Here is a 22,908-nt window from a genome sequence, read left to right as displayed (position 1 = left end):
TGTATATACACCTTGTACCCTGATAATCTATCCACATTGTCACCCCACAGAACTAAAAGGGTCATAATGTGTTTGTTTAGAGAGGCCCTGCCCACACCCTGGAATTTTGCACTGAGCAGCCTAGAGAATGATGGGAGCTAAAACAGCAATATAACTGAGTAAAATTGGAAAGTAAAGGGTTAAAATGATCTTTATTGTGTTAACATCACTAGTGGATTGGAATGTGAGATTTTTCTTTTGTGGGAAAATCTCTTTAAGGGGGATGGCTATATACTACTGGGGGCGGGCTGGCTGTATACTACTCGGGGCGGGTGGGCTGGCTGTATACTACTCGGGGCGGGCGGGCTGGCTGTATACTACTCGGGGCGGGCGGGCGGGCTGGCTGTATACTACTCGGGGCTGGCTGTATACTACTCGGGCCGGGCTGGCTGGCTGTATACTACTCGGGGCGTGCTGGCTATATACTGGGAGGCTGTGACCAATGCATTTCCCTCCCTCTGCTTATACTCGAGTTTTCACAGTTTTTGGTGGTAAAATTAGGGGCCTCAGCTTATACTCGAGTATATACGGTATACTACAATACTGTAGTATTGCAGTATATAATATTAGCAATCAGACCTTGCAGGTTTAAGTACCCTGGAAGGTCTGAAATAATGGTATTTTTTTTTTTTTTTTAATTGAATGTAAAAAAAAGTTTAACCAGAAGTTCCACCAAGTCTAGAGCCATTCAGGGGACCCTGCAATCCCCAATTTGGCAGTTTGCAGGGTCTCCTGGAGGTTGTATCACCTACCATCAGACATGTACCACTAATTTATGGATGGCGGATAACAGTTTATAATAACGGCAGTCCCTGCCCCGCAGGTAAGTAGCCCCAGACCTGCTGCTCTTTGCAGAAGGCTCCACATTCTAATATGTTCCCATTGTGATCCTTAGCGTTGGGTCTTATCTATTATTTATTTTCTTGCTATTCGCATTTACTCTCCATAGACAATCTGTCTGTGCCACCTAGTGGGTTTCCATATTTTCAGAAACTATAACATGTCATTTCAGGATAAGCTCAAACGTTGCTAAGAAACATAACCCTTTGTTTTGTTTTATTTTTTTTTTAAATTGTTGCAATTTTTCTTTAAGCAGATAAGAGAATCGGGCGTGAAAACTCATTAGTTCTAGAAAACAATCCTGTTTTCTTTCAAAATTCATCTGTTATAATGTGGAAACTGAAAAGCAAAAACTAGTCCCATTTCATATGGGTTAATAAAAATAAATATATATAAATAATAATAATCTGTAATACTTTTCAGCAGACAAAATTCCCGAAAATTTGGACAAAGAAAAAAAAAATGAATCGCCCAACGTGGGGCTCGAACCCACGACCCTGAGATTAAGAGTCTCATGCTCTACCGACTGAGCTAGCCGGGCTACTGAATTCTAGGAATTTTAAACCCCCCTGTGTGCGTGTGACTGAGCATGTGCTGTGTTTGCACTCAGGGAAGTGGTTGTTAGGACTTCTGTAGAAGTTTCCTACAGACAAGCATTGGTGGTTCAGTGGTAGAATTCTCGCCTGCCACGCGGGAGGCCCGGGTTCGATTCCCGGCCAATGCAGTCAAACTTTTTTTTTTCCCTGTTTTACATTTTTATTGTCGTTTGTTATTGATGAACATACAACAAAGACATAACAAAAGCAACTACTGTATAAAATACAATTCCCATTCTATGGTGCACAAACAGTTAATAGAATCAGATTTCAGCTCTGCAGCTCTGCCTTGTATACAGGAGTGCCTATGTAAACCTGCCAAACCCCGAGGTCTGGGATGGTGTTTTTGTTCATTGCAAACATGTAATAACCAAACTTCAGTGTACAATGTATAGATTTATAGGTGCAAAGGGAATATATTTTATGGGTATAATAAAAGGCTGTTCAGGTATCGGGAGAACACAAAGTATTTTATTATTTATTATTAAAATTATTATTATATTATCAAATATATTTTTTTAATATTAGGATCGTTTATAAATTTTTAAAAGTAAATAAAAGGAGAAATCCTGAATGATACATAAAATTATGGGGATTATTTATCCTTTTTTTTTTGTCTTATTTTATTTTTTCTCTCTTTCATTTGCAAGTTTATGGAAAAGTTGTGCATAAATACAGGTGCAAATGGCCAGACTAAAGATAAATGAACCCCTATATCTCCCAGTGGGTCGGAAATGAGCTGCTACATGGGTTTTCACTGTGATACAACTTTCCCAAGTGCAGATTCCGTCTGTTATTACACAGAGTCAGCACTAGGTGGAGACATTGGCCTAATAAAAAAAAAAAAAGATGAAAAAGTTTTTGATCAGTTTTGGGTCTTACTGTTAACTGAAAAGCCAGTTTACTGTGTTCATTAAGGGGTTAAACTCCTAGAAATCATCCCTTATTATGGGGTTATCATGGGTGTCAGATGAAAATGTAGCTCAGCTGGACAACTACTTTTATATGCAGGAACAGTAAACCTTAGTGTCTACAAGTTTAACTCCTTAGACTATGCAGCCAATAGAAGGAGGATAAACTAAATCTGTCTAATGATTGGTGCAGAGTTACAATCTTGTACAAATCTTTATCAAAGTGTCTGATGCCTTAGGAATTCTGGGGCACCTGATTGTGCCCTCAACACTATTTTACTACCTTGTACTGCTACACCACATTGTTAACCTAGACTTAAGTGAGTCCCATAGAGTTCCTGGGACCTACCTCCTACTGCCTGGGACAGCGGAACAAAATTCAGGACTACCCGTCGGATCCGTGATTGTTGGGAGGTATGTGATCTGGTGCAATTGATCAGGGTGGTAAAACTGTGACTCCAGGAGTGGGACCTCCTGGGCAGACCTGTGCCTGGAGTCTCAATATCCCCCTCCCCCTTTGGCTGCCGTGAGGGTCCCATCAGTTATTTCTCCACTGATCTGATTACTATCCCCTGTCCTGTAAATCTGTGGAATAGCTGACCTCAGGAGCAGGGCACAGCAGTAAGAGCAGAAGTCTTCATGAAAAGATGTTCACTGCTTCTATGTATATAGATGTACAATGATGTGCAGTGTTTACTTGTGGACTCATCTCACTTCATTTCCTCCGCACACCACAGGAAGGCAGCATCTTACATGACTAATCTGATGTGTGGAGAACAATATTCTTTGTAGCTGTACCTGCGGGCACCACACCTCCTGAGTGAGGTTTAGAAGAACAGGATCTCCAGCTCTCAGTGTGGTGTCAGATATGAGTGTGAGCAGTATCGCTCGGCTTCTACCGATCAGAGAATGGAGATCACACTCAGATTTTCGGCTTGGAATATAATGACTTGAGACTTGGGTAACGTGAAGAGATAATGGACATGTCCCGAGGATGTGTACTACTCGTAGTCTTCATTACTGGTTCCCTTGCAGGTAGGACTTATCACCATTGATCATGTAAGGGAGGACTCGGGGTGATAACCTGCACACAGAGCAGCGGATTTAGAGGGTTTCTCAGGGTATAATTTCTGAACAGTGAAATATTTAAAATTTCTCCAGTAAGTTTGGGACATTTTTTGCTCCTCACATTCTTTGTACTATAAGGTAATGTGAGTTCTATAAGGCATTTCCCACTACAGGCACTTATCCCATCTCCTTAGGATGGGGTAAAAGTGTCAGATTTCAGTGGTTCGGACTGCCAGGACCCCTGGTGATCAGGAGAATGGAGGAACAAGTCTCTGTCTTTGGGTTGCAAGTACTGCAGTCCACATAGAAGTGAAGGATTTAAAGGGATTTTCCTGATCCCTTGCAGAGATCTGCCACTTAAAAGGCTTATTTGGAGGTTGAAAAACGTGGCTTCTTTCTTCCAAAAACAGCACCACACCTGTCCGTGGTTTGTGCTGGAATTCTAGGAGTTTGGTGGAATTGGTCTAGAAAATCTATTGCAAATTTAGCATGAAAATCATGTACATGGAAATTGATATTTAAAATTCACAACGCACCAATTTTCTACTGCATATTTTCTCTCTGTTACTACTCAACTTTGGAATCCACATCTAGATCCAAGTAAAAATCATCAGGCTTTATGGCCACAAACATATATTTCGGACATGGGTGGTTTTAATGGCTAGCGCACGTCCCCATTTCTAGGGGCTCATGGCTATAGTTCCCATGAATCAGTGTGGGAGCTGATTGTCCCAGCCGAAAATTGTAGAGCAAGTACTATTCTCAGGTAGTCTTTTTCCATTGTCATGGGTGCGTGAGGGGACCTCACATGCCAGTAACCGCACAAACTGAACATGTGCATGGAGCAATGGAAATTATTGTGTCACTATGAAATCCAAAAAAACTAAAAATGTACAGCAGATCCTTTTTTTTTTTTTTTTTTTATATAATTTTTCTTTTTATTGCATTTTACAGAGTGTACAAATAACATAGTTGATAATATTATATTATTCATATTTTTTCAACAACCACATTAAATCCAATTATCTTATTGTTTTCATCCCTAATCCCCTCCCCCCCGTTGTACATTATTATTTATCAAGAAAAAATCACATCACCTTCCCCCTAAGACCCTACTGGAGCTGGAGATAAAAAAAAAAAAAAAAGAAATTATAAATAAATAAATAAATGAAATAAAAAAGGAAACACCCAAAAAATTTATTGGCTTTTTTCGGACTCCCATTGATCCCACAACTGCTCGAGTTTTCTACTGCTTCTATATCTTTTTTCATATGCACATTCATATGACTTAGTGCGCTCCACTATACTTTGCCATTCTCCTATCGCAGGAGCGATGTTATCTTTCCAATGTTTAATCAGAACCCATCTTGCTAGGAAGAGAACCTTCAAAATCAGATCACACTTGGATCTTGGGCCTATGGTGGGAGAGATTAAGCCCAAGAGGCCAAGGGTAGCTGTTCGCATTAAGGAGCAGCCTATCCGTCCTTCAATGGTCTCAAATATCTCCAACCAATACTTCTTGATCGTGGGACAATCCCATAGAATATGGAGGATGTCAGCATTGGATCTATTACACCTCGTGCAATTAGAGTTATCCTTTAATCCTATCCTATACAATAACTGTGGAGAAAAGTAAATCCTATACAAAATATTCAGTTGTGTACATCTGTGATTTAAATTTATTGAGCTTCTGACCACATTTCCATATATCTCCCCCCATTGTGCTTCAGTGATAACACCCACTTGATTCCCCCACTTAGCTTGGCTGGAGTGACTCTGATCCTGGTCTACATCTTTTCGTAAGAAACGATACAGTTTAGATAATTTGATAGAGGTCACTCCGGTTTGTAAAAATTTTGTGAATTCCCCACTCCTTTCAATCTTAAAACCAACCTTATTTTTTTCGTGTTTATAAGCGTGTGATAATTGCCTATACCTGAATAGGTCTACATTTTTGAGAAAGCCAGTATTAACCCAGTGTTGAAATGACGGTAGTTCCCCATTAACCCCGAATTGCTCTAGTGAAATAATCCCCCTTTTTTTCCAAAATTCGACATCCTCCATTTTGAAAAATTCTAAAAAGTTACAATTGTCCCAGAGGGGTGTAAATGACTTTATTGTTCACCTTATATTTTAGTTTCACCAGGAGGGGAGCCAGGTTCAGAATAATGTAATCACTAACCTTGGAGCTTACCTCTAGGCCCAAGTACTCCAGAGATTGGGACACCCTCAGATCTAAGGATTCTAAATTAACCAACGAGTCCTCATCTAAGGGTACCAATACAGATTTTTTTACATTGATTTCAAATCCCGAATACCTTCCGAATTCATTGATCTTACTGAGCACCATCGGAACTGAGGTGCCTGAATCCTTAAGGCAGAGAAGAATATCATCGGCATAAAGCATGATCTTATCAGTCGGACCCCCGACACCTGCACCTCTGATCTCTTCACAAGCCCTAATCTTTATGGCCAGAGGCTCGATAAACAGAGCAAAGAGCAGGGGAGATAAGGGACAGCCCTGTCTCGTGCCTCGTGTCAGGGAAAAAAAGGAAGAAAAGTCACCATTAACCTTGATCCGTGCTTTAGGGTCGATATAAAACAATCGAACCCACTGCACGAACCTCTTGCCCAGTCCGAATCTGTCTAGTACCTCCCATAGGAAGTCCCACTCCACCCTGTCGAAGGCCTTAGCGGCGTCCAATGACAGGATGGAGCGAGACCCCCCTCCACCCAACTGTATACTGGAGTACAGCCGCTGGATATTGGTGCCAATGTGGCGACCTCCCACAAAGCCACACTGATCTTTGTGAACCAGGGCCGGAACTATTAGCTTTAATCTGTTAGTCAACAATTTAGCCATCAGCTTGGCATCAGCATTCAAAAGAGAAATAGGTCTATATGATTCCCCTTCCGCTGGATCTTTGTTTTTTTTTTCTAATTAGAGCTATACCCGCCTCATACCATGATTCAGGAAGTCTACCCACTACCTGCGATTTGTCCCATACCTCAATCATAAGAGGGAGGAGAAGGGAGCCAAATCTGTCATAGATCTCCAGGGGCAGCCCATCCAATCCAGGGGACACATTGCGTCTAGTGGAGGATAACGTCTCTTCTAATTCCCTGACCGTGATTGAGTGGGAGAGCTGCAGTCTCTTTTCTTCAGGGAGTTTAGGAATGCTGATGCCATCTAAGTATTGTTTAATATTTTCTTCAGTGGCATCAAGATCTGAAGAATAAATGCCTTGAAAAAGCTGTAGGAATACCTCTTTAATCTCATTCTGGCTATGTACTATTTCCCCAAAGTTATTTTTGATTGCCTGAATTCTATTCAGCTCCTGTTGTTTCTTTACTTTTTGTAGAAGCTTTTTAGTGGATAAGCCACTTTCACAATGTGCTGACTGATCCAGAAAAAATAATTTTTGGGTTGCTTTATGGGCCATATATTTATTATACATCTCTTGAGATTGTATATATCTCTCCAGAGTGGTTTGTGATCTGTTCTCGTGTAGCTCCTTTTCTCTATGTTTCACTGTCTCTCTTAACTGTTTTTCCTGTTTGAGGAATTGCATTCGTAGGTATATCACTTCAGAATTCAATATTCCTCGTAGAAAGGATTTTACCGAATCCCATAGTAATCCGGGATTATCGATAGATCTATTAATGGAGATGAAATAGAAGAGCTCTTTCTTAACTTTATCTTCATTCGTTATCAAGGATAGCCAGTGGGGGTTTAATTTCCAGAATCTACATACCGGAGCGACAGCATCAAAAAGCTCCAAGACCATTGGAGAATGGTCTGAGATTGACCTATTGTCATATCTCATTTTTTTTATCCATCTTGTCGCTGGGGTATTGATCAATGCGAGGTCTATCCTTGATAAGGAATTATGGGAGCGATTAAAACATGAGTATACAGGCTTGTTTCCATATAGGGATCTCCACACATCTATCCACCCTATTTCCTGGCAGAATCTAGCAAAGGGGGTATCACTGGATCCTAATTTCGCCGGCTGAATCCTCCCTATTCGATCTTCCTTATCAGAAAATACGGCATTAAAGTCACCCAGAAGCAAAACAGGGCATTCGCCCACCTTCTCAATAAACCGTAGAAGCGCTAACAATACGTCATATCTGAAGGGAGGAGGTATATATATCCCTGCCACCACGCATTTAGTACCCTCCAAAACACCATAGAGAAAAACGAATTTTCCATCGGGATCGCATTGACATTTAAGTAGTTTAAAGTTAATAGAATTATGAATCAGGATTGAGACCCCCCTTGAAAATGTAGAGAAAACAGAACTATAAGTCTGGTTTGCCCATCTTCTTTGAATTAAATATAAAGAGTCCTTTACCAGATGGGTTTCTAATAAAATAATAATTGCGGGAAGTTGTTTACAAATATAATTGAAGATGATACATCGTTTCAGGCGGTCCTTCAGCCCTCTAACGTTCCAGGATATAAGCCTAATAGAGCCAATCATTTAGAAACCAAAAAAAAAGAGAGAAAAAAAAAAAAAAAAAGCCCCTCCAGCTCCAGTCATCCCCCCCCCCACCCCCCCTTCTGTATGTCCTATCGTTCTAGAACTCCTCCTACTAGAGCCACTTACCCGTACCCCCCCATCCCCCCCTCCCCAATGCCAGCCACCCGTATATTCACTAGTGAAACTTTAAGTCACAACCCCTTCGAATCCATCCAATCGGATACTTGTTCAGGGGTATTAAAAAAATGGGATTGATTCTGATACAAAATTCTTAATTTCGCAGGATGCAAAAGAGAGTAGATAATGCCTTTCTCTCTCAATCTTTTTTTAACTTCGATAAAGCTTTTCCTTTTTTGTAGGGTGTCCCTGGAGAAATCGGGGTACAGTGCGATTTTTTTTCTCCTTGAATTGTAAGATCTTTAATATCGCGTGCACGTCGCAAAATCATGTCCCTATCTCTAGAAAGAAGAGTTTTACATATAATTGTTCGAGGGGAACTACCGGGGACTTTAGACACTGCAGGGATCCTATGAGCCCGTTCAATTTCAAAATTAGCCGACAGGTGCTCTCTTCCTATTTTCTCTAAGAGCCACTCTTAAACAAAATTCACTACGTTCTCCCCCTCTGCTTTCTCTGGGACTCCTATTAGTCTCAGATTAGCTCTTCTAGATCTATCTTCCATGTCCGCCAATCTGTTTTTTAGGGCCTCATTCTCCTTTTCTAAGATAGAAGTAGTTTTTTTTACTGCGCCCACCTCCTTTTCAATTTTTAATATTTTTTCCTCGACCAATTTCTGTTTATCGCTGACCTTGTTGAGGTCCTCTCTAAGCAGGGAGACATCCCCTCTCAGTGCCCCCACCTGATCTGTTAATTCTCCAATTGCGTTACTGCAGACCTTTATGGAGGCAAGAATTTCCTTGAGCATCTCGCTGTCTCCTTGAGCCACCAGCTCCTCCTCCTCTTGTTGTTCTCCATCTAATACCGAAAACCTTGAGCCCTGTATTTTATTCTTAGGGTCCTGGCCCTCAGAGCCATGAATTTTCAGCCCTGTGCGTGTTTTAGAAATCGGAGGCTTCCAAAGTTTGTCTATCTTCGCTGAGTTGTCCCCTTTCCCTGTCCCCCCTTTTTCCTTTGGGGAGGAAGACCCTAGGGATTTTCTAGCTGAATTTTTGGGGGGCATGGTGATTCCTTTACCTTCCTATAGCTGAACACGGAGAAAAAAAAAAAAAAAAAAAGGTACAACTGTTACCCTTTAGGTATTCTAGAGACTTAGATAGATTGACTCTGTCCCATACGATCAGTGCATTGAAATAAAGTGAAATCCAGGGTGTGACAATTTAGGCATTCGCCCTTAAACATCAAAAGTAAAACACAGAAAACACGGCAATAACAATTGTATATGCTAGATATGGCACCACAAACACCTTGGGATAACAGGAAATAACAAGCAAATAGATATACGCAGAGAAAGGGAAAAAACAGCTAATTCCACTTCATAGTTTAGTCACCGATTTTGATAGACAAGGACCTACAACAAGCAAGTAGCAAAGTGCGCAAGGCTTAATAGGATATATCTATACTTAGGCAAGCAGTTCAAGGTTCACAGTAATGAAGAATAATTGATCATAAATTAGCAGGAGACATGGAGCTAGTAGACTGTAGGTAGGCAGAATCCAAAATTAGCAAGCGAGTAAGCGCAGAACTGATGGCTTGTAGTCTAGCCAGGGAGGGAAGGATTAGATGAGGCCAAGTTAGTATATATTAGTGTGAGTCCGAATAGGTTATGTCTATACTCATACGTGCGGATCACAGTTCAGAGCAATGAGGCCGAGTTAGGCAATAGTTAGCAGAAAACATGAAGCTGATATAATGTAGACTGGTAAAATCCACCGTTTAGCAAGCAGACAAGCAAACAAGAAGCCGATATATAACAAGATAGCGTTCAGATATATGAAGGTACGCCAGCTGCTTGCAGGGATAGCTGAAGATGTTATTTAACACTTAAGAGAGGTAGAGTGTTGCAGCACTCCAGGTAATATATTAGGCAGTGGTTAGAGATTAGGAAGCCATAGAGCGAACAGATAGTTCTCACCACTCCAACGAAATGACCAGCTTTCAGATGGAGTCCTGGGTCTCACCGCTGCGTATCCTCAGTGGAGAGTCTGGTAGAGGTCTTGGGTCTGGTAGAGGTCTTTTTTTTTTTTCCCACCGGTCCGGCAGCGTCGTTCTCGTGGCACCAGCTCAGGGCACGTCGTTCCCACGGCGCGCCTTTCGCTTTAAGCCACCAGGTGGCGCTTCACGGAGCCAGGGGTCTAAGGTATCGCTCCACTTGCCGACCTTGTTGGGACCTCGGGGAGTGCTACAAACGAGGATGTGTCCGCTGCTCACCACCGCCAGCCAGCGGCACCGCCGCAATAAGCGTCGCCGGACCACAGGGCACTCAGTCGCAGCGCCTCAGGATCGATCCCGTCGGGGAAAGGCACATATCTCCGATTCAGCGGTGGCGGCCAGCCTAGGGAGGTAGGAGAGGAGGGAGCGGGCGGCTGTGCAGCGTGACTACGTCATGCCGTTACGCTCCCCCATCCCTTCCATAGTTCCCCCACAGCAGATCCTTTTTAAACTTTACATCTTTAGGCTGTGAGAAAATTCCACATGGAAGCTTCATAGATGCATCTAAACGGTGGCAAATCAACTCAATAGCTCAATATCAACATTAATATTTCTGAGAAGAAAATAAAATAGGGTATTATCCAATACTGATTTTAATTAACTTGTTAGGAAAAAAAGCAAAGGACAATATTGTGGTGTAACGTTGCAGTTGTGCTTCGATTTCTATGTAAAACCACAACAAAATCTCAGCATGAAAACGTGCTCCTTTTGTTCTTTTACAACTATGACACATAATAAAAAAATTAATCCAACAAAAAAAAAGTTCTACAAACATTCCCATGCCGTCCACAACTAGAGCTGCCTGTTTGCATTTTTATGGCCGGTTGCCCAAGAGCGAAAACTTATTTTGTGCAGTGGGGGGATTTCCCAGGCTGAACCTCAAACCTCTGGACAGAAGTGACCTGCCGAGTGCAGTAAAGTAATGTGCCATTTGGTACCAGGGAATCCCTCTAGTACAGGGTTCCCCAAACTACGGCCCGCGGACCGTTTCGATTCAGCCCCTGACGCTTGGCGTGCCAGCGCCAGGCCCTCGCGGCCTTCGACAGTCGGGCAGGAGCCTCCGTCCGGACAGGAAGCTCCTGCCCGTCACTGTATAGTGCTCAATGTGGCTGGAAACTGCCGCTCGAGCACTATTACTGGAGCGATGTGGCCGGAAGACAACCCGAGTGCACATCACTCTGTGAAGATGCGCGGCGGCGCAATGACGTCATCACGAAGGCGCACCCCTTCCTGCCCGGACGCGGCAAAAAGATAGCAGACGGGTGGCGGGAGACTTAGGCGAGTACAGAGTTTTTATTTTTTATTAAAAAGGGAAGTAAAAAGATTGTGGTGGCCGGGGGCCAATAGTTAGTTATTAGGGGCATCTTAGGAAATAATTAATGGTGGAGGGGCAGTATAAGAAATAATTAATGGTGGAGGGGCAGTATAAGAAATAATTAATGGTGGAGGGGCAGTATAAGAAATAATTAATGGTGGAGGGGCAGTATAGGAAATAATTAATGGTGGAGGGGCAGTATAGGAAATAATTAATGGTGGAGGGGCAGTATAGGAAATAATTAATGGTGGAGGGGCAGTATAGGAAATAATTAATGGTGGAGGGGCAGTATAGGAAATAATTAATGGTGGAGGGGCAGTATAGGAAATAATTAATGGTGGAGGGGCAGTATAGGAAATAATTATGAGGGGCAGTATAGGAAATAATTATGAGGGGCAGTATAGGAAATAATTAATGGTGGGGGGGCAGTATAGGAAATAATTAATGGTGGGGGGGCAGTATAGGAAATAATTAATGGTGGGGGGGCAGTATAGGAAATAATTAATGGTGGGGGGGGCAGTATAGGAAATAATTAATGGTGGGGGGGCAGCATAGGAAATAATTAATGGTGGGGGGGCAGCATAGGAAATAATTAATGGTGGGAGGGCAGCATAGTAGGAAATAATTGGAAGCAAGGAGCACAAAGGCTCGGGTGTCAGCTCACCTGATCCGCAGCTGGTATGTGGAGGGTGCCGTGCAACGATGAGGAGCCCGGTCCAGTCCCGGGGGCCAAAGGTATAATGCAAAAGGAAAAAATGTGGTATCATCGGCAACGGGCAGGTAAGGAAAGGTTTTTTTTACCTTACCTGCCTGTTGCCGATGATACCAACTTTTTTCCTTTTGCATAGGAAATAATTAATGGTGGAGGGCAGCATATGAAATAATTAATTATGAGGGGCAGTATAGGAAATAATGCTGGGGGGCAGCATAGGAAATAATTAATGGTGGGGGTATAGGAAATATTTCATTATGAGGGGCAGTCTAGTAATTAATGGAGGAGAGGCATATTCAATAATTAATGGAGAGAGGTCCCAGTATATTTAATAATTAATTGGCCCAATTAATTAATTAGGCCAATATATAAGATAGTTCACAAGGGGGTGCAGTATATTAAATAATTAATTGAGGGGGTGCCCAGTGTATTACGGATGCGGTCACATGTACTGCTATTTATTTTTAAACTTTAGTCCGGCCCTCCAACAGTCTGAGGGGACAGTGAACGGGCCCCTATGTAAAAAGTTTAAGGACCCCTGCTCTAGTACATGGAGCGAGTTTCTTAGACCGATCGTGGGCACCCGGCCTAAGACTAAATGCTCATGGTCAGAATTACATGGGGAAAATTGTCTTTTTGGATTATAGTATCTGGGAAGTTTATGAGATTCCATAGTAAGGGAATTCGCACTGCAGAAATTATCCACAGAATTTCTCATGAGCATCAAATTTCTCCATTTTCAATAGGAATGGACCCAGATCAGTGGAGATTTTAGCATTAACACATCACTACTCCCTTGTTGCCCAAACAAAGGGATCAAGAGCCACATATCCCGCAGGGCTTGTGGTTTCCAAACTTCTTATAGTATTGGCCACTCCCAGATCCATAACTTTTAAAATTTACCTTCAATTTAGTTTTAAGATGGCTTGTTTTTTTGCGGAATGAGCTGCACTTTTCAATGGTACCATTTTTGGATATTTATTGTATACTTTATAGATATTACTAGTTGTTTGCAAAAAATAGCTATTCCACCATTTGTTTTTATTTTGGAGTTTTCTCACTTGAATTCAGTGAGAAAGTTGCTCTATATTTTGGCCGGATTTACTGTCCTGGTCACCAATCGGTAGAACTCAGCAGGTCCGTTTAGTTGAGCTGATAGGGTTGTGGACAGTAAATCCATTGACACTCTGACCAAGTTTCACTCTGAATTTAGCATGTGAAATTGCCCCAAGAATGGGGAAGGGGATCAGGCTTATACAGTGAAAAAAAACCCTTGAACCCTTAATCTTTATGTTTTGACATGTATCAAGTGCTGGTGGGAGGTTTAACAGGCTCTACAGGTTTTCCTAGAGAAACAATAAGCAAAGTCTGACACGGACTTTGGAAACAACTGAGCCTGAGTTAAGGTATTGGCATGTTGCTACACTAGATATTGGGATGCCATCAAGCAAAATAACCCCAGGGTGAATTCTCTCTAAAACAAGCTGGTTTGTAGATGCGGGCCAACTGCTGCCCTGTGTGATATCAAGGAATAGACAATACAAGTGATGTATACAGCGGACTTGCCAGTGTGGACCAAATTCTGCCCTGCTTGACATGTCCACACAAAGTAAATTGAGTTTCGGACACACTTCTAGGAGCGCCATCAGGCAAAATAACATGAGCTTTAAAACACAAACTGTTTTCTCAAATTGGGAGGAATGCAATTGGTCTGCTGAAGCATTAAAGGGATTGACCACTTATATCCATATTATGCTTGCCACTTTAAAATTAGCTGTTTGCTTCCAGGTCCTGTGGGTCACGTGACTCCCAGACAGCAGGACATGGGATTTCCTATGCCATCCTGTGTCCTGTATAAAAAGATCTTCAGCGAGATCCTTGGATTGCGTATTTCTAACTTGTTTTTACTATGATATCACCGATTTGGTGGTCTGAGTGTTGTTTTCATATTGAGCTGTAAAGTACGGGACAAAGCAGGGCAGTAAGGGGCAGCTCGGGACAATCTCCTCACCACCCAGGACAGTGGTGAAAAACCTGGACTGTCCAGCTGAATCTGGGAGGTATCTTTTCTCTATTCTCAGTCACACATTGAAGTCTTATCCAACTTTGCTCCATGCAATGTTTCTTCTCTTATACCTATTATACAAAGTATAGCAGCCAAGGTGTAAAAGGAGATTATAATTTACTTGTACATTTGGTAGGGTAATTCTGTATCATTGTGTGTGTAGATCACTTCCTTCTTCATGTTCATCGATACTTAGTTGCTGCAGCCGTACTACTGGATTTTTCTGGTAAAGATAACAATGCTAAAAAAGGAAAGCCATCTGACCTGTTTTACTTTGCAGCTAAAGGCTAGGAAATCATCCTGAATAATGATGTACCTGCAGATTTGCCTGCAGTGGGGACAGAGGTCAACCTTTGCTTTACAGAGGATGAATCCTGCCCGAACATCCACAGCTGTAAGTGACCTGCAGCAGATTCTAAGGACGTCCTGTCAGGGCCAGCACAAGGCATTTTGGTGCCCTAGGCAAACAAGCAAAATTGCACCCCTCCTTCTCCCCAAACATGGCCGAATTTAGTCTAACGTAAAAGATTTAATGCCCCCCCATTAAAATAATAAGAAAGTAATATAAGTGGCCAATTGCTATGGAAACATCTACAATAAGGCCTCACAGCTGTAAATATAGTGTAAAATAGAAAAATATGTCCCTCCCAGTGAAAATATCTGCAATGCTTATACCAAAAATATAAACCTGCAAAGAATGTAGCAAACACATAAATATATTCCAGCAATGAATATACCAAACACATAGATACCAATGATTAGGCCGCACAGATACAGTACAAATCAAAAGTTTGGACACACCTTCTCCTTCATAGAGTTCTCTGTTTTCTCATGACTATAACAACAATTGTATATTCACACTGAAGTCATCAAAACTATGAATTAACACATGAGCAATTATATACTTAACAAAAATGTGTGAAACAACGAAAAATATGTTGTATATTCTAGGTTCTTCAAAGTAGCCACCTTTTGCTTTGATTACTGCTTTGCACACTCTTGGCATTCTCTTGATGAGTTTTAAGAGGTAGTGACCTGAAATGGTCTTTCAACAGTCTTGAAGGAGTTCCCAGAGATGCTTAGCATTTGTTGGCCCATTTGCCTTCACACAAAGACACGGTGGTCCAGCTCACTCCAAACCATCTTGATTGGGTTCAGGTCTGGTGACTGTGGAGGTGGTCATTTGGTGGTGTACCCCATCACTCTCCTTCTTGGTCAAATAGCCCTTACACAGCCTGGAGGTGTGTTTGGGGTCATTGTCCTGTTGAAAAATGATGGTCCAATTAAACGCAAACCTGATGGAATAGCAGCCTCTGCAGGATGCTGTGGTACCCATGATGATGCAGTGTACCTTCAATTTTGAATAAATCCCCAACAGTGTCACGAGCAAAGAACCCCCCCCCACACACACACACACACACCATCACACCTCCTCCTCCATGCTTCACGGTAGGAACCAGGTATCCGTGTCCCATCATTCACCTTTTCTGTGTCACACAAAGACACGGTGGTTGGAACCAAAGATCTCAAATTTGGAATAATCAGACCAAAGCCAGGCTTACAATGCAATGTCCCCTAGATAACCGTGCCCCCTGCATATGCAGATAATACACTGCAACCTGTCAATATACTATAATAAATACTTCCATATTATTTCCCCCTCATTAATACGGAAGCCCCAGTATATAGGTAGCCCATGCCCTCAGTATATAGCTAGCCAATATATATCCACCCCCCCAGTATATAGCCAACACCCCTGTACTATATAGCAAGCCTGCCCCCCCTGTAACAAATAGCCAGCCTACCCCTCGTAGTATATAGGCAGCCCCCTCTGTAGTAAATAGCCAGCCTGCCCCTCCCTGTAGTGTATTTAAGCAAGCGTTTATTTGTCTTTTAACCAGTATTTTGGTCGCGCTGCTTATGACAAAAATATAGGAACTTGACAGTTATCACACGTATCAATGTGAATTTTTTAAAGTGGTACAAGAATTTATTACAACAATATTTTTTAGAAACAAAAGTCTTTAGTTAAAATTATTTGTAAAAGTGGACTACGCGTTTCGGGGCGGGATTGGCCCCTTCTTCAGGTCCAGATGTTTCTGTAACGGGTAGAGATAATAGTTTCACATAATGTTTTGAGGATTTCACAATGGAAATATACAGTATTGTTAAACATAATGTATACACAATGTTGCTGGAGAAAACAGTAACAGCCTTTTTTCAGTATACAAGTGGTAGTCTTAAAATAGTGGGTGTTCCAAAAGACAGAATAAAACATATATATAAAAGGTTCTGAGTGGATCAATAAAAATTCATAAAATACATAAAATTCATAAATGATACATAGAAGTTTTTTATAAAATAGCGATATGGAGCCAAGTTGAAGGTTATAAATTTAAAGATTAAATTCTTTGAAAGTACAATTAAATCAAAACGGTTGGACCAGAATGTAGTACTAACCTCTCTGTGCTAGGAGGATATTTGCAGACTTTTAGCTGATTGCTCTAGAAGAGAGATGTTGTGTGTTAGGGACGTCCGAGAGGGGGATATGTGGTGGTAAAACGACATTAGGATATAAAAATGTGAAAGGGACTAACCTCTTGTGCTGGAATATAGTGGGGATATCTAAGCCTCTGAGGACCTATATTTAGAATGATCCCGCGAGACTGAAACATAAGGGAGTCCGTAATGAATAAAAAGTTACCATAATATGGGGGTATGGAGGCTAATGGAGACTTACTCAGTGTCTTGTCTGTTCCTGCCGGCAGCAGATGCGTGAATGATCGCTGCTGATAGTGTATGACGGCTTTTTATAGCGGTGAAGGGGGAGAGTGCATGCGCAATGCAATCAGAATGTACTGCGCGTGCGCCAAAAATTATGGCGCGTGCGCCAAAAATTGTGGCGCGTGCGCCAAAAATTATACGTGGAGAAGGATCAAACAGAGGTTCGGGGAATGTTGCGAGGAGGAATGTCCAAAAATTTTAAATAAGATTTATTCCCTGGTAATGGTCAAATGTAAATACGCTGAGTGTTTTTGACCTCCAAGGTGTATTCAATGAAAAAATATATCAAATTCTTTCTATAGTTTCATTAAGACCAAATGGACTCATGGTGTTAAGTTTAAAGATCCAGTAATTCTCCCTCTTTATAAGTTGATTTTGTCTATTAGGGAAATGTTTTGGAATCTGTTCTATAATGCTTGCCTTAACTTGGGAGAAGTCTTTGTCATGATGGAACTTAAAGTGTCTAGAGACGCTGTGTAGTAGGTACCCTGCTTTAGTCTTACTGCGGTGTGTGTTAATGCGCTCCCTAAAAGGTTGTGTTGTGCGGCCAACATATTGGAGGGAGCAGGGACATTCTAATAGATAAATAACATGATCGGAGGAACAGTTGACAAATGATTGTATTGAGAATGTCTCAGATGTAGTATGAGACGTAAAGGTTTGTGCCTTATGTTGCATGATCGTGCATGTCAGGCATCTTGGGCTATTGCACCTAAAAGAGCCTTTTACTGCTGGGAACAAGGTGTTGTGTTGGAGATTAGTGGTGGCGTTTTTTGTAGTAGAACGTAACTTTGTGGGTGCCAGAAATGTTTTTAGAGTTGGAGCTCGTTTGAATGTGAGCATGGGGTTCTTGGCAAGGGTCTTTGCCAAGTAGGGATCTTGCTGGAGTATTGGCCAATGTTTGTTTAGAATTGATCTGATAATCGTATGGTCAGATGAGTAGGTTGTAATGAAATTGAGATGCCGGTTTGTTGCTGGCATGGAGGTTTTTTTGGATGGGAGTAAGCAGTCATCTTGGGTTAACTTATTCGCCTTATGATAGGCGTCCTTAATGATGTTAAGGGGGTACCCTTTTTGTATGAACCGTTCCTTCAGTATCCCTGATTGTTCCATGTATGTTGGTCTGGAGGAGCAATTTTTTCGTATCCGTTTGAATTGGCTGTATGGGATATTATTGAGCCATTTTCTATGGTGGGAACTAGAAAACTCCAAAAAGCTATTGACGTCCACAGATTTAAAATATGTTTCTGTTAATAGTGATGTCTCTTTTGGGTCCACCGAGATGAGGAGGTCCAGATATTCAATACGGAGTGGTGAGATGTTTAGGGTGAGGGTGATGCCCCAAGGGTTACTGTTGATGGTGCATAGGAAGTTATGGGCTTCTTGTTCAGTGCCGGCCCAGATTAGGAACAGATCATCAATGTACCGTTTAAACATCTTGATCTTTCCGCTGTATTCTGAGTCCCCCAGTCTGCCCCCTCTGTGGTATATAGCCAGCCTACCCCCCCTGTAGTGCTGTAGTGTATATAGCCCATCTGTAGTATATAGCCAGCCTATCTGTAGTATATAGCCAGCCTATCTGTAGTATATAGCCAGCCTATCTGTAGTATATAGCCAGCCTGCTCCCCTGTAGTATATAGCCAACCCCCTGTAATGTATATAGCCAGTCTGCCCCCTTATAGTGTATATAGCCAGCCTGCCCACTCTGTAGTGTATACAGCCAGCCTCTGCAAAAGTAAAAAAATAATAGTTACCTATTTGCACTCCCTGGAACCACATGGTCCATGGTCCCGCTTCACCGGCGTCCTCTCACTCTATGACCCAGGCGGCACCCAGCAAACAGCCATATGTGTATCTTAAAGATACACATATCGCTGATCGCTATTGGGGGCTCTTACTGTGCCCCAGGATGGGAGGTGAGCTTTGCGACCTAGCTGATCGCCTACCCTTGCCTACACCTTGTCCCGGCCCTGCTGTGTCTCCCTTGCCTAAAGGATTATTTTCGGACATTCAGTAAATGTAACTGGCACCAGGTACCATCATGGCACAAACTATATGACATCACTTTTGGTTACTGCTGGAACTGGGGGAATCTTCTGGAAAACTTTGTATATTTTTGGTTTATTTTTTTAAAAAAATTTTCAATTTAGTTTTTTCTAAATGATATAAAATTCCTTTAAATTGACCTGTAGCACAAAAGTTACTATAGGGGAAATGAGAAAAGTTGGTCAAGCTATGAGTAATTATGAGCTATAAGTTTAGCACATAACTAATAACTTGTTTTCTACTTTTTCATTTTAGATCTACAACTGCTTCCGTCCCCTGTAAACATCTCTATGGTCTCCATCAATCTGAAGCACACTCTGCACTGGGATCCGGTAATGGTACCTGGAAATGTCACCTATTCTGTCCAAACACAAGGGTAAAGGCTGACTTGTATTTTGTTTCACGATTCACAATGTCATGGAAGTGTCTGTGAAGATCTGTGAGTCAGGCTCTGGTTATTTGGGAGTGTTCCTCCTGCATCTAGGTATCTTCTAGTAGATATACTGTAGGTGACTTTATAGAGTGAAGTGCTGACCTATTTAGTATCTAATAATACATTCTGAATAAAGGAGGAACAAGGTTCGTGCATGTTTGGACTTTGACCCGGCCAATCATGTGTCAGCTACTGGAGAATCGTGGTACCAGAAATACAAGCGTTCCCCGGGTTACGTACAAGATAGGTTCTGCAGGTTTGTTCTTAAGTTGAATTTGTATGTAAGTCGGAACTGTATATTTTATAATTGTAACCTCAGCCAAATTTTTTTTGGTCTCTATTGGGTTTTAAAAATGTTGGGTTGTCATAAGAATCAGGGTTAATAATAAATCTTAATTACAGACTCCTGTGATAACTGTTATAGCTGATTATTTTATTCTGGGACTAAAGTACAGTAAATGACCAAAATCCAGAGGTCCGTTTGTAACTAGGGGTCATCTGTAAGTCGGGTGTTCTTAAGTAGTGGACCGCCTGTATCTGGAAGCCTCCTTAGATCAGCTAAACAGACTTCAAAATCCTTGAGTCTGTGGACAACTTTAAGAGGTTTTCCATTTTAGTAGTTTTCTAAAACATACCCATATTAATAATTCAGTTAAAAGTCAGGCAATGATGCTTCTGTACATGACTACACCTTGGTATATGTTGGATTATTATGCTGTGAAGGAGGTAGAGGAAGGAAAATACTGACCACACATAAAGCGAACAGAGCTGGACTGACCACATCAACATTGTATGTTGCACTCACTTCATGCATCTTGGGAGGCATTTCTGGGGCCCAAGCTAAGTTATGTCTGGGGGTCCCGTTTATGTAGAGGTCTGCATTGAAAAGCAAAGCAGGGAGTCCACTGCTCCCTGCTGTGTCATATATTTTAACTGTGTTGGCCTCCTATGGCTGCCAATACAGTTGTGCTGGATTTCTTCTTCTCCTTGATTTCCCAAACCCATTTTTTTAACAACTTTGCGCCCCTTCCTATCTTCCATGATCTCTGGGATAGCATGGATTGCATTATGGATAATTCCATCCCTGTGTGTGCCCATCTTCAAATAGTTATAAATTCACCTCCAAGGGGAATGAACTCACTGTTACCCTGTGTGAAAAAAGCAACCACACCATGTGCTCCGCGAAGACGCACTCATCATGAGAGGATTTAGAATATGTGGATTTAGTAACAGGTCACAATTTGTGCTCAAGAAGTTCCAAGAAATTGCACAACTGTGTTTCCCTATGAAGTCAATTATGTAAATGAACTGAGTCAGAAGCTACATCTCCTGTCTCACTATGGACTATACAGGCGGTCCCCTACTTAAGAACACTCGACTTACAGACGACCCCTAGTTCCCTATTTACAAATGGACCTCTGGATGTTGGCAATTTACTGTACTTTAGCCTTGGGCTACAAATAACTGAACTGTAACCGTTAATCCTGGTTCTTATGAGAATCCAACATTTTAAAAATCCAATTGTCACAGAAACCAAAAAAATTTTGGCTGGGGTTACAATTATGAAATATACAGTGCCGACTTGCATACAAACTCAACTTAAAAACAAACCTATAAGACCTATCCTATACGTAACCCGGGGACTGTCTGTATAGGGTTAGGGTCATATTACACATCAGTTTTTCTTGCATGGGTTTTGGTGAGACCACCCATTTTTTCAGCATTTTTGATCAGTGTTATTTTGGGGACAAACTCTGCTTAATCTGGTAGCAAATTAGTTGTGGGGTCCTGGGTTCAAGTCCCATCCAGGTCAACATCTACAAAGAGTTTGTATGTTCTCTGCGTGTTTGTGTGGGTTTCCTCCGGGTCCTCCGGTTTCCTCCCACACTCCAAAACATACTGGTTGGTTGTTTAGATTGTGAGCCCCATGGGGACAGGGACTGATCTGGCAAGCTCTGTGCAGCGCTGCGTAATCTGTTGGGGCTACATAAATAAAGGAATTATTACTATTATTTGTAGTAACATTTGTGATGAAGACTCCTATCAAAAACTGCAGTAGACATGAGAACTTGGCCAGCGGTCACTGTGTACAGTGTATGGATCTGTATACTCTTGTAGCATAGCTCTGCTCACCAGCCTTCTGCCATGCTAAAGATAGGTCATTATTATCTCACTCCTAAACTATTCCACGAGGGAGCTCCCCCTAGTGTCGTCTAATAAGTTATTCCTTTGTAATTTGGTTCCTTATGGTAAACTCATCGATAGGTATAGGTTATAGAAACATAAATCTTGCTGATAGCTGCGCTCATTCATTGCTAGAACACATATCTTGTCATATACTAATATTATTAACACTAATTTTGTCTTTTTAGGGAATTTGAAAGTCGGTTTGTGTCACATTATTGGCATGAGATTAAGAACTGCTGGAACATCTCCGCTCACAAGTGCGACGTCACTCAGGAGGTGTCTACAAGTGTCATGTATAAATTTCGGGTTCAGACTTTACAAGGAGACCGGCTATCTGCCTGGGCAGAGCTTGATCCACCATTCAACAGAAGGTCAAGTAAGTGCAATTTGTTTAGCTATAAAAAAAAAAAATCACCTTCAAAGTCATGTGAAAATGAATTGAGAAGAGACCTCTTTTGTCTGAGATGAGTCACTTTTTGGAGGCTGCAGAGGCTCACTTCCAATGCCTCTATCTGGGGCTTTATGGGACCTACAACCAAGTACAGTAATAGACATGGTTGGAAATGTGAGCTGCAGACAAAGATTCAGTTCCTGTGTATCACAAGCCTGATGCCATGGGAAAGATAAGATTCCTATCATGGTCCTAGTTGTTTTACAGCCCAAGATGGGGACATCTGAAGTGAGCTTCCCCTTCGGCCTCTTAAAGTGACTTCGCTCAGGCAATTAATTACTCTTTTTTCCATATGCATAAATATGCATATTTTCATATGACATTGTAGGTAATTTATTGGTAAACCATAAGATTTCACATGAATGAGGGAATTCTAGAAAATGTTTTCATATCCTACGCTAAGGGGGCGGGTAGTTTAGTTGGTTAAAAACTGGTGACCTTCAAAGAAGATTTCCGTGAAAACCACCAGGATAGGCGATCACTGACAGATCAGTGGGGGTAACCTAGTACTGCCGACGCTGCACATTGGGGCACAGTCACTATGGTCCTTGCGCCAGATTTCTGTTTGACTTTGTAGGTTATTTTATGTGTAAATGGCTTGTACATGTATTTAAGACGTGTCCGCAGAGTCTGTTGTTCCATATACACAGTTCCCGAATCCACAATTCTTATTGTGGAATGTCCGTAGTATATGATCACAAATGCCGTGTCTTCAAATCTTCAATTATTTTAATTGTTCTTAGTTTATAAGCAACTATTCCCTTTAACTAGTCCAAACTGGTACTGCGACAAAATACAGCTTCAA

The 22,908-nt window shown here is 41.7% G+C and overlaps 1 protein-coding gene and 2 non-coding genes across 5 annotated transcripts in view; 2 read left to right on the top strand and 1 right to left on the bottom strand.

The window, feature by feature from the left end:
• IL20RB (interleukin 20 receptor subunit beta) overlaps nucleotides 1-22,908 on the top strand; it is a 37,698-nt gene that overhangs the window by 4,487 nt on the left and 10,303 nt on the right. Inside the window, exons 1-3 of one of the 3 annotated variants that reach the window (XM_072143453.1) lie at nucleotides 3,172-3,421; nucleotides 19,288-19,408; nucleotides 21,838-22,028. In XM_072143453.1, the coding sequence (XP_071999554.1) occupies nucleotides 3,364-3,421; nucleotides 19,288-19,408; nucleotides 21,838-22,028 (370 nt within the window). In that variant the 5' untranslated portion in view covers nucleotides 3,172-3,363. Of the gene's footprint in view, nucleotides 1-3,171; nucleotides 3,422-14,471; nucleotides 14,597-19,287; nucleotides 19,409-21,837; nucleotides 22,029-22,908 lie in introns of those variants that run through there. The other 2 variants (XM_072143455.1, XM_072143456.1) reach the window with 2 other exon arrangements.
• Nucleotides 1,348-1,420, bottom strand: TRNAK-CUU (transfer RNA lysine (anticodon CUU)). Its single transcript has one exon. It is a non-coding gene; the product is annotated as a tRNA-Lys (tRNA).
• On the top strand, nucleotides 1,533-1,603 carry TRNAG-GCC (transfer RNA glycine (anticodon GCC)). Its single transcript has one exon. It is a non-coding gene; the product is annotated as a tRNA-Gly (tRNA).

Source organism: Engystomops pustulosus, chromosome 3 (assembly GCF_040894005.1).
Source record: "Engystomops pustulosus chromosome 3, aEngPut4.maternal, whole genome shotgun sequence".
Taxonomy (NCBI): Eukaryota; Metazoa; Chordata; class Amphibia; order Anura; family Leptodactylidae; genus Engystomops; species Engystomops pustulosus.
Note: the sequence above shows the minus strand (reverse complement) of the source record. Positions and strands in the feature narration are given on the sequence as shown.